Raw genomic sequence first — 18,875 nt, 5'->3', positions numbered from 1 at the left:
CTTCTAGACTCTCGAACTCATCCCATTGGTCTGTTTATTTCTATGTCAACTGCATGCTGCTTTGATTGCCACAGCTTTGTAGTATGTTTTGAAATCATGTAATATAATATGCATTTTATAGATGTGGAAAACAGAGGCTTAGAGACAATGAGCAGTCTGCTTAATGTCTTATACAGAGAAATCAACAGTGAGATAGTAACCTGATGTCAGCAAAGAAACGAATCAAGCCCCGGATGCTTCACTGAGTATACAATCCTATATTAAAGAAGTGCATCACCTGCTACATACAAACAAATGACCAGCCCTTAGGCCAATGTAGCTCTGATGCAAAAGGCTTGAGAGCAGCACCTCCCACAGGCATCGATAAAGAAGACCTGTAACACACTCACAGACCCACCCAGAAACCTGGAGACCAAAGCGTAATAGCTGAAAAGACTGTTACCAGAACGTGAGACTATCAGCTGCTTCCGCCATTAGAAACCAGCCAGTGTGGTCGCCAGACCACAGGAGAGGGGACTGCAGTTAGGGAGAAGGATGGTCTGGTAAAGCACCGCCTGTACCAATACTGTCACATGGGGGTCAGCATCAGCTGGGTCACCCAAGCTCACTGGTGACCAAGGTCAGCCAGCTCATCAGCACCAGTTACACTGAGAGCCTTTCTCCAAAAATATCAGGGGGAGAGTGACTTGAAGGCAAGTTGTTCTCTGGTCTATGCAAACATTCACACATGCACACACACATACACACATGTACACACACACACATGTACACACACACACTCATGCACGCCCAGGAAGACTGTACAGTCATCACAATACATGCACAGAGACCCTGGCAGTGTTCACACCTCTCTACAGGGTAGAAATACATCAGAATCTCCTTAATCTCATAAAGGGAATGGCTAAAAACCTACGGCTAACACACTAGTTAATGCTGAAAAGCTGAATGCTTTGTTTCTATTTTCAGAACAAGTCAAGTCAAAACTGTTGAGGCCACAGCACAGGCCCACAGTCTCAGGACTGGGGAAACTGAAGTAGGAGAATTGTGAGTTCAAGATGAGCCTAGCTTCACAGTGAGTTTTAGGATTGTAGTTTCAGGCACACATAGCAGACCTCGTCTCAAAAAATAAAAGTCGAAATTTAAAAAGTCAGGGCTGGCCACTCCCATTTCTACCCAACATTCAACAAGGACTGCAGGCACATTTTCATGTCAACCGAATCTTCCATTTCTCTTGCAGTAGAACAGTTAGATCATGTTATAAGGGTATGTTTAATTTGACTTTTTATAAAACAGTAAGTTGGAGCTGGGCAGTGGTGGCACACGCCTTTAATCCCAGCACAGTTTGGGTTTTGTTTTTGTTTTTTTCCTTTTCTTTTGAGACTGTCTCACACCATAGCTCAGACTCACCTCAGAAACAGCAATTTTCCTGGTTCAACCTCTTTAATGCTTGAATTACACATGACTTACCTCTCTCTCTCTCTCTCTCTCTCTCTCTCTCTCTCTCTCTCTCTCTCTCTCTGAGTCTAAGTTATTTTTTAAATTTTTACCTAAGTTATCCAGATGGTTAATTTTTTGTATCAATTTGACTGTACTAAAAGAACACCATGAAAACTGAAAACTGCTCTGTGACACAGGCGTGGGCCCCAAGAACATCCCTCCTTTCCAGCTGTCCTGCTAGAGAACTTTGTAGAAGACACTAGAAGAGATGCAAGAGGAGGAGCATGGTGAGCACGGGTGCCTGGGGGCGGCTCACTTCCCCCGAGTGCTGCCACTGAGTTTCCTGTTGGCACCCACCCAGCTTCACACAGGTCTCAGCACTCAGAAGACAGCACACCAACAACAAAGCCAGCTCCTCAGCTGGATCCCCAGCGCCTCCCAGAAGGTTCCCAGGATGGTCCGTAGCATCCTCCCTGGGAGCTACTGGCACAGGCATCTCAGGCAGCAGTCCCTCAGTCCACTCCACTGATGCTGGTCAAAGAGGTGTGCCAGCATCTTGGCGGGCTTCCTGCTCTGCTCAACCATCTCACCACGAAGTCTGGATAGCATTCCTGGAGCCATGCATCCCCTCCACTATAGCAACAGTTTTGAAAACATTCTTAACTTCAGTAGGTAGATGTTAAACTTTTTTAGTGGTGGTGGGGGTTATGACTGAAGCTCAGCTGCTGGGATGAGAAGCTGGACTACAGAGACTCTTGCTTCTGTTTTTGGTGTGCTCACTCTTGTTCATTGATTATGTCAGAATCTACCGAAGATGTCCCAGCAAGAAGAGAAGTTGTTCCGCATGGTGGACCCTTACTTCTCTTGGAAGGCACTTACTCCACATCAGACCCAGCTGGTGTCAGCTGTGCGGTGCATGTTATCCTGAAAGCTCATCCTCTGACAATGTTCAGGGTTTCCCACAATGCAACCAGCTGACATTTCCTTCAGATCTGTGGCAGACCCCAAATCAGTCATCCAGTCAGGCTTCCTCTGGGTTCTTCCCCACAGAAACTGAAAAACTGTTTATTATTCTAAGTCTCTAAATTCTGTAGGATTAGATTGCTGGTCAGTGGACTCCTTAGGCCACGTCACCAGCAGCAGGAACGTAGAACTCAGCTCCTATACTCTTGGCCTCTGTCCCTCCCTGAAACAATAATTCTCCACACTAGAGACAAGACAGAAATGCTGCAAAACCTGATAAATAAGGAGAATAAATACCAAACTCTACCAGGCTAAAAGAGCACACATGCTCTGAATTTTCAGAGATGTACTTCAAGCATGTGCTATCATAAACTTGACCCTCCTTCTAGAGGCCTCTATCCATTCATCTAACTGAGCCTCTGTCACTATAGGATGTTACTTTACTTATCCTCGCCAATGGTTAAACTCTGGTATTCTCCATGAGAGTCGAGGTCTGCCACTGCTAGATGACGTCAGTATACACCTGGATGCACAGGTCATATGTGCATCCACAATTCTGCAGTATGGTCCACTATCCACAGCTGGATAGCTTGCTGATCTAGCATATACTGGAGAAAATGGGTAAGATGAAGTCAGCACTCTGAAAGATAGAAAGCATACTCCAACCAATTTTTAGGGAGTTCACTATAATTTTATCACAGGTAAGCCTAGTCTAACTTGAAAACTAAGAAGACGTGCAAAAATCTCCTTATGAAAAGTGATCTCAAGAGGCAAAAACAAAGGAATGTTATGATGGGTTTTATTTACTCCAATTAATTTTGCTAATGCATGAGCTTGAACATATGTTCACAAAAACACAGAGAGTTGAGAAATGCTTGAATAGCAAAAGTGAACGCCGTTGGGCTGGAGAGATGGCTCAGAGGTTAAGAGCACTGGCTGCTCTTCCAGAAGTCCCGAGTTCAATTCCCAGCAACCACATGGTGGCTCACAACCATCTGTACTGAGATCTGGCACCCTCCTCTGGTGTGTGGGCATACATCAAGGCAGAATGTATACATAATAAATAAATAAATCTTTAAAAAAAAAGAAACTAAAAATGAATGCCATTTGGCCACTGGGAGGGTTCTGGAAGCAGCAGGAGATGCTTCTGCTTCTCTTTCCTCATTTAGGGTAACATATGGGGAAGAAATGTTTTATCTCTGAAATCATGAGGGCATCAGTGTGCTTGACTAGAAATTCACCATTAGCAACCGAAAACAAGTTAATACAGGATGGGAGCACTTTGAAAAGACAAGTGATGGGTACTGGTCACGTGCAGCCTGCAGCCCCTGCAAGCAATCCAGCTCTGGGCTGAGTTCGAGGCCCTTACTGTGTGTCTCTTACTACTTACTAATTCATGACGTTACCCCTCGCTCAGCTACTCTGGATGATCTTCTAGACCAGCTCGCTTACTCACAGGCAGACTTTGCAGGGCTTGCTCTAGTGACAGACGTGACGACAGATACAAAGTACTCTGACACACCGTAGATAGATGGAGCCCTTGCCTGGAGACCCATCAGTTTCTCCCAAACCACAGTCCAGCCACCAAGCCCTAACCTTTCTGCGGGCTTTCTCCTCTAGTCCTACAAAGCACCCGCCATTTTCCCATCTGCTCTCAGCTCACCAGTCACTGTTGTCTGGGAAACCCCGAGCGGCTGACACAGCAGATGGCGTCTCCTCTTCCCCAGGCATGGTCCTTTCCTCTCCAGCGCCAATATTCATAGACGAATATCTCTCCTTCGTTACCGCAGTTCGAAGGTCCTGAAAGCCCTCCCCGTCCATGTGTACCCCATCAGAAAGCCTCTCGGCAGTCCCAGGGAGCGTTCACAACAAGGGGCCCAACAAGGTCTCTCAGCACAGGCTCCACAGAAGCACCAGGAAGTCTCCTGATGGCGACACTTAGAAAGTTTCCATCTTTTACAGTCAGCCTTCAAGACAGTCATCAAGTGTTCATTCACAACATGAAGGGAGGGAGGGAGGGAGGGAGGGAGGGAGGGAGGGAGGGAGGAAATAAGGATGGACTTAATAAAGCTTGAGGGTCTGAGTGTGCAATCTCCAGATAAGAAAGATGGGTGCAGAGAAACACACTTGCCATTTCAGTGTTGCAAGGACAAACCCAGATACAGCCATGGGCTTGCTAACCAGTGAACATGTCCTATTTGGCAAGCTCCAGCCACTGAGAGGCCCTGTCTAAAACCAAGGTGAACCGTCCCTGGAGAATAACGTTTGAGGTTGTCCTATGGCCTCCATGCACACACAGTTTATCGAACATCCCCATCCAAACACACACACACATACACACACACACACACAAACAAACATACACATACAGAGAGAGAAGCTCTTAAAACATGGTGGCTAAGTAACTATCAGACGAAGAAGTTAACAGGGATGAAAAGGCCAAGAGGAGGCGACACTTGCAGACGGCGGAATCAATATATGCAGAGGCCCTGGGGTAACATGATAGGATCCGTTGAGGAAACAAAAGGCCTGGAAGGCTGGCGTGCAGGGAGTGAGAGATGCCGCGAGACCATAAGGCCACACTCAGAGTACAGGTTAAACTGGGCACACTTCAGCCATTCATCCTGTCCCAGCCCGTGACTACAAGCTCCACGGTGCCCTCGAGATGCTGTCTCTTCTACCTAAAGTGGCCCTTTCATGGAGGAGTGTAAAGAGCAGTGGAGAGGAGAGGGGTTCTGGGGTGTCTGTCAGCCTACATGTCTCAGAGCAGTGGCTGACATGGGAGACATGCTTTTTTTGGCCCCATAACAAATGCTCCTGAGAGACTGGGTGTTTGTTCCCTATGGAGCAGGAAAATAAGGACCCACCTTGACAGCTTCAGGAAAGCATTTAGTCAGAAGCATACGATGCTCGGGAGGGAGGCTGTTGGAGCCCCACAGTTGTGTGGCACCATGGCAAGGGAACCCACCTCACGGCTCGGCTCCATACAGCCTGTTTCTTTACCGCTGCTATTCCGGACCCTGAAGAGAACATGGATTTCCAAGAGGAGACTCGGGGTCGCCCTTCAGCAGAGTCCTGCCACGCTGCACTTCCTTTTCTGAAGGTCACAGATTCTACATCTCCACCTCCAGACCCCTTCCTGGCCTTCCCAGGAGTGACGTTCAGTTGTCACTAACAACTTACTATTTCAATTCAACAAAGAGCATGCTGAGTCTAACATGCAATGCGCGAAACAATCCCACACCAGTTAGTATTTAAAGGGGTATTTATTTTGGGGGTTAAAACTCACAAAACACCAACCGTCAGGAAAGGAGCCTCGTCGCCGGAGCAGGAGCTGGAACCAAGAGCTGGAACCAAGAGGCTTACCGCTCTTTTTAAAAGATAAATAGACCACGCCCCAGTGGGCTGGTATTTCAGCAGCTATTGGCTGAAGGAGCGGAAGGTCCTCCCACAGCAAACATGGAGTGTCCTAAACCGGTAGGAGGCTCAGAAGCCTGGGCTGGGAGCCTGACCTTCACGCTGTGCCCCTCTGTGCCCCTTCCCCAGACAGCCCCTGGTGAGCAGCCAAATCTCTCCTCTCATTGGTTAACATCACATCTTCATTTTTGGGTTCCCCGTGTGCTCAGGGCCATCAGCTTCTCTGGTTCTAAGGCTTCTGCTGAGGACTTCTCGGCCACTTCTCCAGCCTGAGATCCTGTCCACCGGAGACCTCACACTTCCATAACCATCAGAACTAGGTCCCCTGCAGCCTCCTTTCCCGGCTCTTAGCACTCTCATCATCCTAGAAACGGATCTGCCTGAACTTCCTTTGACATCCCTCTATTTTTCCAGTGTGCAGCCACTATGATGGCCTTGGCAGAAAGTGTTGCCTGCATAGCAACAAGAGAGCAGCAGACTGAGAAAGTGGCCACCCTTCCCCATAGCTGAAGGCTCTACTGGGCGAGGCCCACGGCACAGAAAGTTGTCTATCACCTTGAATTCAAGTAGACCCCAGAGAAGGTTCAAAGTCAAGTAGACCCAGTGACCTATGGAGGCCACAGGAAGAGTTACTACATGGCCAGATTTTCCAGGAATGAACAGCATGCCCCTGCGGGGGTTGTGATCCCTATCAGTATTCTAAAGTAACACATATCTTAGCACATGCCAGTGGACAATGACGACTAAAATCGCCAAACCCTCTAAAGAAAACCCAGGGTTGCAGTAGTATTTGAGGTCCCTGTTCTTTTGAGTTCTACGGCATTCAGTGGGGGAAATGTTTCCTTCGGGTCACTGCTGGTGATGGTACTGAGGACCGCCATGCTCAACAACTTCCCTGGCATCAAACACACTGCTCTGGCAACAGCTCCACCCCTGCCTCTTGTTGGTCTTTCTACTCGCATGTATTTTACTCATCAGTACATTCTTATCATCATACATTGTTCCCTCCTCTTTTATAACACTGATTTATTTGGAGGCGGAAGGCATATGTGTGTGCATGGCGCTTGTATGTGGAGTTCAGAGCATAACTTCTAAGAGTCAGCTCCCCTTCTATCATGAGGTTCCCGGTGATCAAACACCGGTAGCAGGGCTTGGGGGTGAGTGCCTTTACCCACTAAGCCACCTTGAAGGCCCTCATGCATGTCTGTATTTGTTTGTCTACCATCTTAATAAATATTTGTTAAGTTCTGGCGGAGAATCAGAGTCAAAGGAATGTGGTTTGCTCTTTAAGGAAGGAATAGCAGCACCTGATGTTAAAATACCACATTCTGGATTCAGGGAGGCCGTCTACCAGACATGGGTGGCTAAGGTAAGGCTGGATGAGCAGAATTGGTCTTGGAAGCACTGCAGCAGTGGGGTGGCATGCTGAGAGTCCCAGTGACAGGAGCACAGCCAGGCCTGCTTTGGATCTGAGGCTGGACCAAAAGTCAAATGGGTCATCATGAAGACAGAGCTTTGGGGAACCTACTGAAAGCCGAGCTGTCTTATGTCTTTCTGGGAGCTGCAAGGCTGATTTAGATAAGAATGCTTTAATTGGGTTTTAATGAGTGCCTTCAGTTCCCTCCCCTTGTTCTCTGTCTCTGCAAACTGGGACTCCAATATTTCTCATGCTTCACTAACTGAATACGGGAACTTCTTCCTCTGGGTCCCCAAACTGCTGTGTCTCTCACACAGCTTACGTGCTGCCTGTCCTGGACAGGTGCCAGAGTCTCCAGTGATGCATGCTGAGGACAGGAAACCCAATCACCATTGGCCAGTCTCTTCTCCCCCTGTCATTGGCTCCCTTGGAGCCAGATATAATCACCAGACTGAGTTTAGGCTGGGTGTGATAGTGCATACTTTTAATCCCAGCATTCAGGAGGCAGAGGCAAATGGATCTTATGAGGTTGGGATCATCCTGGTCTATAGAGTGAGTATCAGGATAGCCAGAGTTATACAGAAAGACCCTGTCTCAAGAAAAAAAAATTGATTGATTTTGACCAATACTACATGAGAAGTCTGGAGGAAATATTTTACTTTCTGTAATGACAAGAAGCAGACAATATTTGAAGGGCATTTTTACTGTTGTATTTATCATAATAGCTTCCTTACTTCTGGCCTATGAGTACAGAAACGATGCCTGAAGTTCCAGCAACCATCTTTGTAATAACAAGAGCACAAGCATATGGACTTGAAGCCAGCCTGCTGCAGGCCCAGCAGAGAAAGGCTTAGGTGACAGCCAGCCTCCGTGAGCTGCGGACCCAACCAGACCCACTCCTCTCCATATCTTATTAAGGGAGAGCCGGACACTCCGACAGTGAGATCCATTGTAGCCCGGTTATCCGCTTCTGGTCCTTCCTGACTTGCACAGCCCCAACACTGTAATCATCCTCCTGTCTCCCAAATCTAATCGCTTATATGGAGTGTGAACACTGAAGCCCCCTGTCTCGCCACACCAAGCCTCTTTGTAGCACCCAAAAGCACCGTGTTCTTAGCATCTCTATCTTCGGCACTTGCTATATCCAGGCCTTTGCTTTCATCCTTCCTTCTGGCTTCTTCGCCCAAAGGTTCACCCAGGAGACTAGGTGGCCTTATGGTGACAATCACCATGGACCACATAATCTTTCTCGGGAGGAATCCATCCAAACACCACTAATGCTGACTGACTTTGATCAGCCGTATCTGAGCATGGTATTGGCCAGGTGGCTCAGAGGGTAGAGTTGTTTGTCACCACACCTGAAGATCAAATTTAATCTCAGAGCCCAAGTGATAGATGGGGAAAAACAACTTTACAAGCTGTCCACTGAACTCACACACATACACACACACACACATCTACACACCCACACACACACACACTTACACACACATACATACACACAGACAGACACACACACAGACAAACACACACCCCTACCTCTGCCCCCATAGATAAATAAATGAAAGTCAACTGAGCATAAAAAGCATCCAGACATCTGTGCAGACATTCGGAGAGCTGAGGCTTGGCTGCCTTGCCCTCTCTCACAGCTTTGCAGGCAGAAGCAGGTATGGGCTATGAGTTCAGCTCAGCCCTTACTGACCTGTGAGGGGCAAGCCGCATCTGATTAGAAACCTGGTGCCTTTAGCTTAAGACTGGAAAGGCATTCTTGTGTAGGACTAGTCACTGAACATTTTAATCTTGTGGTACACACAGTTTTGCAATAGGTTATCTCTTAAAAAACAAACAGACAAACAAAAAAAAACAACCCTTTAGAAATATGAGAGCCAGTAATAGTTCATCAGACACACAAAACCAGACATGCCCGGCTTTGTCCACATTCTGCATCTGCCACTGTTCTAAGTTGTTGGGACCTTCAGGAACTTTGTTATCACAGCATAACCTGCTTCATCCTGACTGACACAGGGCTCCTTCACACGACCTAACCCCTCCCCCCATACTGTGTGTCAGTCCATCCTCACTGGTTCCTGAATGACGCAGGCATTCTAGCCTTTTCTGCCGTGTGCTGTCACCACAGATTCACAAAGCAAGGGTCCTGTCCGTCCTGCTTGCCTCGCTAGGTGCAGTGTGTGTCAATTCGTGAGATACTTGCTGAAAGGATACCTAGATTTTCTCCACATAATTGTGAAGCCGGAGAACAGAAGCCATGGCCTTTTGCTGTACAGCCATCCTGTTCTACAGCAGCACTTGGTGAGCACCGAACTTTTGATAAATGCCATACGGAATCGGATATGGCCTTATTACTCCTGCCAACAGCGACTTGACAAATCATTTGACAATATCACTTGAGAAAGACATGTACACTGTACACCCTTGTAACAGGAGTGTGTGACCTCCTGAGCCACACAAAAAAAGCCCATGTCTGAAACTATTACCTATTACATCATATAAATTTTGTGTTTCATCTTTCTCTTTTTTGTTTGGGTGCAAAGGAAGCAAGAAATGTGGAATTTTCCATTAAAATATGGACATTTTAAAAGGCCAAGAAACGTGAAATGGTAGGTTTGGGCAGGGGTTCCCATTCAATGCACCAGCAAAGTACGGATGCCACAGGGCAGGCAGCAGCACTGGGGCGGACCGCACTTTGCCTAGTGAGTCGCTGAGGGCCTGCTCCCACCTGTGCCTCAAAGGCCACCAAAACACTCATGGGGCAGGCCTAGGCAGGTGTCATCACACACATCCAGATGCTAGCTTTCACGTAGGAACAGATTCACACACTGAAAGCAGACAGATTGGGGGTGGGTCGAAAGGGGTGGCACAGCCTGCCCAGAGCCCTAAGCTAGGTGCCCAGAGCTGGGAAACCAAAGAGAAAGTATCTGTAATTCTACACACAGGCATGCTGCTGGTTCTCCAAGCTCTGTTTGCAAATGACGGCAAACTCCAGTCTGCAAGCTTACTAGAAACAACCGCAAACCATCTTCTACACAGAAGGAGAGATTATCTGCGTTTTCCTAAAGGTTTTTTGGTTTGTTGTTTTCTTGGTTACATTTTTTTTTCAAAACACTTTACACCATTCATCTCTGACATCATTTGACAAATCTGTGCTTCTTTCCTGAACGCAAATAAACATCCTGCATCACCAAAGAAAACCCCACTACAAGCAATCACAAGGGGAAGGCTGCCCCTTTGTGGACACATGATGAAGCCACCTAGACAGCTGCAGGAAATTCCGTGGCAGCGCCCCCTAGTGGCGACTGCCCTCTATGGCAATATTCTTCCTCCACACTTCGCCCAACTTCCTAAAGTACTGGGATTACTACATACTTAGTTCAAAAGCAATGCAATAATATTTTAACCAAGTCATAGTCACTCTTAAAACTGCGCCTAACAGTCACATTTCAATCAATGGTGATAGATAATGATAGAATAGTGGAGAATTGTTGCATATAAGATATGGTAAGAGAGTTATAGAAAGGCTCTGGATTCTTGTGCTAGTCAGAAAACTTCCCTCACTCACTTATGGTAATGATGGCATGGCAATGCCCTGGAAACACCATCGTCCCTTCCCACTTCTGGGATGCTAGTTTTCTATGCTGCCTCCCTCACTCCAACTCAAGAGGGAAACACTTTTAGCTTCATAACTGCTACATGGAATTCTAAAAAGTATTAAATCAATAGATTGATCAGAACAGTGATAAGAGGCAGGAGAAGAAAAATAAAGTGAACAATTGCTCGTTCTGCTAAATCCTCCTTTTCTAGGTGTGTTGCTATTGTTTATACCTGATTAACAAAGCCATTTTTCCCACTTCCAATTTAAAGGAGGACTGATCATACATGTTGTGTCTTTCAATTCTAAAAGCCTTGCTGGAATATGGACAGGGACTGTCCCTGAGAACGAGCGTGGTGACAGCAGTGGAAGAGGTGCCACAATGATACTGGGGAAGATGATGAGGAAAGATATCGTGGTGACCCAGCAGAGCAGAGCTTGCTTTCCATGTGTTTGAGAAGAAGGTCAACAGTGAGCCATTCACCCTACAGAGTCAAAGATGAAGTCCCAGATCCCCTCCTCCCCATACAGTGCACTGGACACCAACCAGAAACAGATTCATTGCCCAAGGTACCACAGCCAACAAGGCAGCAAGAAGCAGATTACTGCACTCAAAGGAACTCAGTGAAAATCCAAAGACAACAAAAGGATATCAAGGGGATACAAATTAGAAAGGAAGAAGTCAAACTTTCACTATTTGCAGATGATATGATAGTATACAAAAGTGAAGCCAAGAATTCTACCAGGAAACTCCTATAGTTGATAAACACCTTCAGTAATGTGGCAGGATACAAGATCAACTTAAAAAAAATCAGTAGCCCTGCTATATACAAATGATAAAGAAGCTAAGAAAGAAATCAGAGAAACATCACCCTTCACAATAGCCACAAGTAACAAAATATCTTGGGGTAACACAAACAAGTGAAAGACCTGTTGGACAAGAATTTTTAGTATTTGAAGAAAATATCAGAAAATGAAAAGATCTAAAAGATCTCCCATGCTCTTGGATAAGCAGGATCAACATAATAAAAATGACAATCGTACCAAAAGCAATCTACAGATTCAATGCAATCCCCATCAAAAATCCCAACACAATTCTTCACAGACCTCAAAAGAGCAATACTCAACTTCATATGGAAAAACAAAAAAACCTAGGATAGCTAAAACAATCCTGTACAATAAAGGAACTTCCGGAGGCATCACCATCCTGACAGTAAGCTTTATTATAGAGCTACAGTAATGAAAACAGAGTGGTATTGGTATAAAACAGACAGGTGGACAAACAGAATCAAATCAAAGACCTGGATTCTGTATTTGTTTTTTGTTTTGTTTTTTTTTTTTGTTTTTTTTTTTTGGTTTTTCAAGATAGGGTTTCTCTGTAGCTTTGAAGCCTGTCCTGGAACTAGCTCTTGTAGACCAGGCTGGTCTCAAACTCACAAAGATCTGTCTGCTTCTGCCTCCCGAGTGCTGGGATTAAAGGCGTGTGCCACCACTGCCAGGCCAAAGACCTAGATATTAATCCACACACCTACAAACACCTACGAACACCTGATTTCTGAAAAAGAAGCTAAAATTATACATTTGAAAAAAGAAAGCATCTTCAACAAATGGTGCTAGCATAACTGGATGTGAAATGTAGAAGAATGAAAATAAATCCATATCTAACTATATGCACAAAACTCAAGTCCAAATTGATTAAAGACCTCAATAGAAATCTGGCCACCCAGAACCTGATAGAAAAAGTGGGAAGTAGCCTTCGATGTATGGGCACAGGAGACCACTTCCTAAATATAAGCCCAGTAGCTCAGACACTGAGAGCAACAATAAATAAATGGGACCTCCTGAAACTGATAAGCTTCTGTAAAGCAAAGAACACAGTCAATAAGACAACAAGGCAGCCTACTGAATGGGAAAAAAGTCTTTAACAATCCCACACAAGAGAGAAGACTGATCTCCAAAATATATAAAGAACTCAAGAAATAGATATCAAAATATCAAATAAGTTCATTAAAAAAGGGGGTGCAGATCTAAACAGAGTTCTCAACAGAAGAATTTCAAATAGCTGAAAGACACGTAAGGAAATGTTCAACAGTCTTAGCCATCAGGGAAATGCAAATCAAAACAACTCTGAGATACCATCTTACACCTGTCAGAATGGCTCAGATCAAAAACACCAATGACAGCTTATGCTTGAGAGGATGTGCAGTAAGGGGAACACTCCTCCATTGCTGGTGGGAAAGCAAACTTGTACAACCTACTCTGGAAATCAGTATGGCTGTTTCTCAGAAAAGTGGAATCAACATACCTCAGGACCCAGCAATACCACTCTTGGGGATATACCCAAAGGATGTTCAACCATACTACAAAGACATTTGTTCAACTATGTTCTTAGCAGCATTGTTTGTAATAGCCAGAACCTGGAAACAACCTAGATGCCCCTCAACTGAAAAATGGATACACAATGGAGCACTTACTCAGGGGTAAAAACAATGACATCTTGAAATTTGCATGCAAATGGATGGAACTAGAAAAAAAATCCCAAGTGAGGTAACCCAGACCCAGAAAGACGAGCATGGCATGTACTCACTCATTGGTGAATACTAGCTGTAAAGCAAAGGAAAAGGGGCCTATATTCCAAGACCCCAGAGATGCTAAGAACAAAGAGAACCCTAACAGAAACATACATAGATCCCCCTGGGAAGGGGAAATAGACAAGATCTCCTGAGAAAACTGGGAGCATGGGGATGGGGGGAGAAATGAAGGCAGAGGGGGAGGAGGAAAGGAGAGGGAGGGGGAGGAGAACTAGAGGGAATGGGATGGTTGAGATGGGGGAGGACGGAGACAGAGACCAAGGACAGAGATATCTTGATTGAGGGAGTCATTATGGGGCTAGCAAGAAACTAGCACTAGAGAAATTCCCAGGAATCCACAAGGATGACCCCAGCTAAGACCCTAAGCAATAGTGAAGAGGGGGGTCCAAACTGGCCTTGCCCTGTATTCAGACTGCTGATTATCTTAAATGTCATCATAGAACCAACATCTAGCAACTGATTGAAGCAGATGCAGAGAACCACAGCGGAGCATTGGGTTGAGCTCCCAAAGTCCAGGCAAAGAGAGGGAGGAAGGAGAATACGAGCAAAGAGGTCACAACCATGATGTGTTCACCCACTGAAACAGCATACCTGAGCTAATGGGAGCTCACCAACTCTGGCTTGACAGCAAAGGAACCAGCATAGGACCAAACTAGGCCCTCTGAATGTGGGTGACAGTTGTATGGCTGGGGCAGACTGAGGGGCCACTGGCAGTAAGACCAAGATTGATCCTACTGCTTGTTCTAACTTTTTGGAACCCATTCTCTTCGGAGGGATACCTTGCTCAGTCTAGATATAGTGGGGAGGGCCTTGGTTCTGTCTCAAGACAATGTGCTAGACCTTGTTGACCCCTCACGGGAAGCCTTACCCTCCCTGAGAAGTGGGTGAGGGAGTGAGGTGGCAGTGTGGGGGGGGGGCAGAAGATGGAGGGAGGAGGAGGGGGGAGTATGAAATGGATTTGGTTTGCAAAATGAGAAAACATAATTTAAAAAAAAATTAAAAATAAAAAAAAGAAAGTGAAGCAGAGAAAACAGCAGCAAGAAGGGCAGAGAAGAACAGTGCAGAACGTGTCCCAGGGAGCGGGTTTTAGACTACATGCTGCAGCGCACACTTTGTTTCAGATGCCTACTCAGCACCAAAGGCAAAAGGAACACCCTGGAAATTTCTAGTGAGATAGTGTAGCTCATGAGTTGGGCAACAAAAGTAAGACTTGGTACTGGAACTCCTGACAGCCAGGCAGGACTCTAGAACCAGGAAGAAATGCCTTCAACATCAAGAAGGTGCGTGCCTGGAGCCTCAGTATCCAGGAGGCTGATGCAGGAGGGAAGAGCGGGAGCAAAGGGAAAGATCCAGGATAATGGCTGTGTACCAGACCCCAGGTGAAGTTCAATTTATGCTGCAGCAGCTACGGGACTAGAGGGTCCAGGACAGGAAATTGGAAATGTTTTTTTATCAACCCCTGTGGACACCGTGCACATGAAGCTTCAAATCCTGACAACAGAAAAGACTGGGCACACAGAAAATGAGAAACACAAACAGAAAGGGAGGCAACTATTAACGCGAAGGAAAATAAAAAGGTCTATGAGAAAGGAAAGGTAATTAGCACGGGCAATAACCTCACAGTGACAAGACTGCAAACACTGAGTATTGGCTTAACCCCGAGCTGTATCGGCAGGATGGCAGATGGGCTGGCATGGACTAGGAAAATAAACCACCACAATGAAAATCAGATACCACAGGAAATGAATTTATAAAGGAATTAAAAGTACCCCTTTCTGGAGACACAGAGCTAGAACTTGGAGACAGGTAGATGAAATAACTTCATACACATCACGACACCATGTTAGTTTCCAAACTCTTTTGATGCTTACCATGAAATAAAATATAAATATAAGCCGGGCGATGGTGGCGCATGCCTTTAATCCCAGCACTCGGGAGGCAGAGGCAGTCGGATCTCTGTGAGTTCGAGACCAGCCTGGTCTATAGAGCTAGTTCCAGGACAGGCTCCAAAGCCACAGAGAAACCCTGTCTCGAAAAACCAATATATATATATAAACTAAGCTAAAAATGAAGCGAACTATTACAGTGGAAATTAAGTTCAGTATATTTAAATATAGCCAAAGATGATTACAGCTACTCTAGTAAGAAAATAATATGTAAAGACGATTATTAGCAAAAATACCTCCTGAATAAGCATGTAAGAGGAATATAATAAGGTTTTCTGGTACACACATAATTTGCTCTGCAATTCAAGCTCACAATTATTAATAATACCCATTAACCGATAAATTGAGATAATCATGTAGAAATAAATTATAAAAAAAACCTTAAGTAAAAGTCAGATTTATAAAAAGTTTATGCAAAAAATGATTGATTTCAAATGATTAAGCAAATATTTGTCCAAAGTGAAGATCCACAATTATTTGATCTCTCGGCTTTTTATTTCATAATTCATTGGCTTGAAAATGTTTCCAAGTGACTTTGCACGGAACCGTTTATCTAAAGAGTTTCTGTGTTAAGTTGTTTTTTAAATTTTTAAACTAAAACAGTATGTTCTATTTAAAAAAAAAAAGTGATCGAGACATTTCAGTCCTGGTTTAAGAGTACAGGTGGGCCTGGGTCTGGGAAGAGTCTGTTTGGAATGGCTCCGGAGTAATTATTGTCTTCTGACAACAAGGAAACACTGACCGCCCCCTCCTCTCAGGAACACTTAGGCTGTGGCCTGCAAACACTGGGGGGTGGTGCCAACCAGGAAAACCACTCACAACACTCCTTTTATTTTTATTTCTGTTTATCTTTTGAGATTATAGTTGTATCATTTCCCTCTTCCTTTCCCTCCCTCCATAGACCCCTCCTGTTCTCTTTCAAATTCATGGTCTCTTTTTTTATTAAATGTTATTACACACACACACTATACACACACATTTTATGCACACACACATGCACACTATACACACATGCACACTATACACACATGCACACTATACACATATTTTATACACACACATTTTGTGTACACTATAAACACACATTATGCACACATTTTATACACACACATTTTATACACACACAGTCTGCACACACTACACACACATTTTATGCACACACACGTACACTATACACACACATTTTATACACACACTATACACACACTATACACATGCATTTTATACACACACACATTTTATACACACACACACAACCTGCTTAGACTGGATAACATCACTTGTATCTTCTCACATTACAGAAAAACACAACCAATCAAAACGCTGAGTTATGAAACCCAATCCCAACAGATACATCTACAATACAACTCCTTCACCTAAGGTCAGGGGTCATTGTAGAAGAGGGGGCAGAAAGATTTGGGAAAGCCAGAGAATGGAGGACTTTGCTGTGAGACTCTGTTCCCTAAGATCGCCAGAAGCTACCCACATAAAGTCTCTCCAACATGACTGGACAAAGACAGCAACGGACACCGAAAGCACACAGGGAAAGCCCAAGGGAGGCCTCAACCCAGGAAGAACTGCAGGCATTGAAGGAATTCTCAGGGAGGGAGAAAGGATCTTCCCAGGGAGCAATGTCTGATTGGTTATCTGATACCAAATGGCTAACCTGCTTTGGTTTTTAAATGCATCCTTTTACCATCCGTGTCTACAGAACTTGCTGTGTCCCACCGTGTCTTCATGCAGAGATACATAGATAAACCTACAGGTTCTAGCAGTGTGTTCTCCAACATTCTTTTTTTTATATAAATTTATTTATTTATTAAAGATTTCTGTCTCTTCCCCGCCACCGCCTCCCATTTCCCTCCCCCTCCCCAATCAAGTCCCCCTCCCTTATCAGCCCAAAGAGCAATCAGGGTTCCCTGCCCTGTGGGAAGTACAAGGAAACCACACCTCCATCCAGGTCCAGTAAGGTGAACATCCAAACTGTCTAGGCTCCCCCAAAGCCAATACGTGCAGTAGGATCAGAAACCCATTGCCATTGTTCTTGAGTTCTCAGTAGTCCTCATTGTCCGCTATATTCAGCGAGTCCGGTTTTATCCCAGGCTTTTTCAGACCCAGGCCAGCTGTCCAACATTCTTTTGCTGTAGGAATCTCAGAAAAACTGTGGAGACTACAAATCTGCAGGAACAGCGCCTCCCCCTGGTGGCTAGTGAAGCACAAATACTCGAAATGAGAAGCAAAAGAGCTCAGAGAAAAACAGAAGAAAGGTAACACGTCACCCTAAACTAAAAAGTAGCTGACCACGGACAGTTAGGACATGTAGTGGTAAAAATAGACCTACTAATTTAGGGGGAAATTTTTAAATTTCATTTTTATTTTTTTTTACTTATTCATTTATTTTTTTGAAGACAGGATCTCACTATACAGGCCTGGTTGACCTCGGATTCAAAGACATCCACCTGCCTCTACCTCCCCAGTGCTGGAATTAAAAGTGTGCACTACCAAGACCTGTCTTAATCAATGAAATCTTGAATCTGATCTACTAGTATGGCTTGTCTGCTACAGATGAAAACACTCAAAACAAAACAAAGCAAAGCAAAATAAAAAACATGCAAATAGGCAAACGGATGAATTTTGTAGCCCTGTAAATCTGTCATCTGCAAGACAGACCATGAAAGGAATGATCCAATGCAATGTGCTTGATGTGTTAATTATCAGAGCTTCTCTTTATGGGCTAGAAAGGAAAACCTCAGGAGGCGTTAGCTGAGGAATGAAACAGGGAGCATCCTCAGAGTACTGCCTTCTCTCTTAGGAGCCAACCAGCCGTTTAGAACCGCATCGCCGCTATCCAAGACTATTCTCGCTTGGATGTGGAAAGTAATTACAATCTAACAAAAACATTTTGTCTCTGTTTTGTTCTTGCTTTTTTGATAGCCTATGTGGCATAGGCTAACCTCAAACTTCTTATGCAACTTAAGCTGGCCTTGAGCCCTCGTTCCATCTGCCTCCAACTTCCAAGGGCTGGTTTACTGGTGTGGACCCCTACACGCAGGTCAAAACTTAACAACAATCTACAAGGCCATTCTTAGTCACACAGGCTACATTCCACTTGCCCCAAAGGGCCAAGTGGCCAGTGTCTACTCCACTGGACAATTCTGCGAGATCTTTTCCATCTATGCCAAAGTTCTACGGACCACACAGACCCGCTCTGAAATAAGATTCTACTCTGAACTACTACCCAGATATCTTTGGGTTAAAACGTTTAAGAAGTTTATACTTACTAACTGTCACCTTGTCCTTATCGCCCAACATAATGTTGTTTGGCGTCAGATCCCGGTGGACAATCCTCTTCTCCTTGTGGAGGTACCGAAGAGCTAAGCACAGCTTGAAATAAGAATGAAGGCAAATTTGATTCCCCACTGGACACATAGAGCATGGTGCATCTCTAAGGCAGCTCGGGACTTGGCTGCGTGATGAGAATTTCAATGGGGGGGGGG

At 45.0% G+C, this 18,875-nt stretch overlaps 1 protein-coding gene across 1 annotated transcript in view; it reads right to left on the bottom strand.

Annotated features, from left to right (window-relative positions):
- The window catches only part of Nek10 (NIMA related kinase 10), a 184,255-nt gene that overhangs the window by 105,680 nt on the left and 59,700 nt on the right, over positions 1 to 18,875 (bottom strand). Inside the window, exon 22 of the mRNA XM_013346817.2 lies at positions 18,660 to 18,762. Within this exon, the coding sequence (XP_013202271.1) occupies positions 18,660 to 18,762 (103 nt within the window). The remainder of the gene's footprint in view (positions 1 to 18,659; positions 18,763 to 18,875) is intronic.

Source organism: Microtus ochrogaster, chromosome 6 (assembly GCF_000317375.1).
Source record: "Microtus ochrogaster isolate Prairie Vole_2 chromosome 6, MicOch1.0, whole genome shotgun sequence".
NCBI classification, from domain to species: Eukaryota; Metazoa; Chordata; class Mammalia; order Rodentia; family Cricetidae; genus Microtus; species Microtus ochrogaster.
Note: the sequence above shows the minus strand (reverse complement) of the source record. Positions and strands in the feature narration are given on the sequence as shown.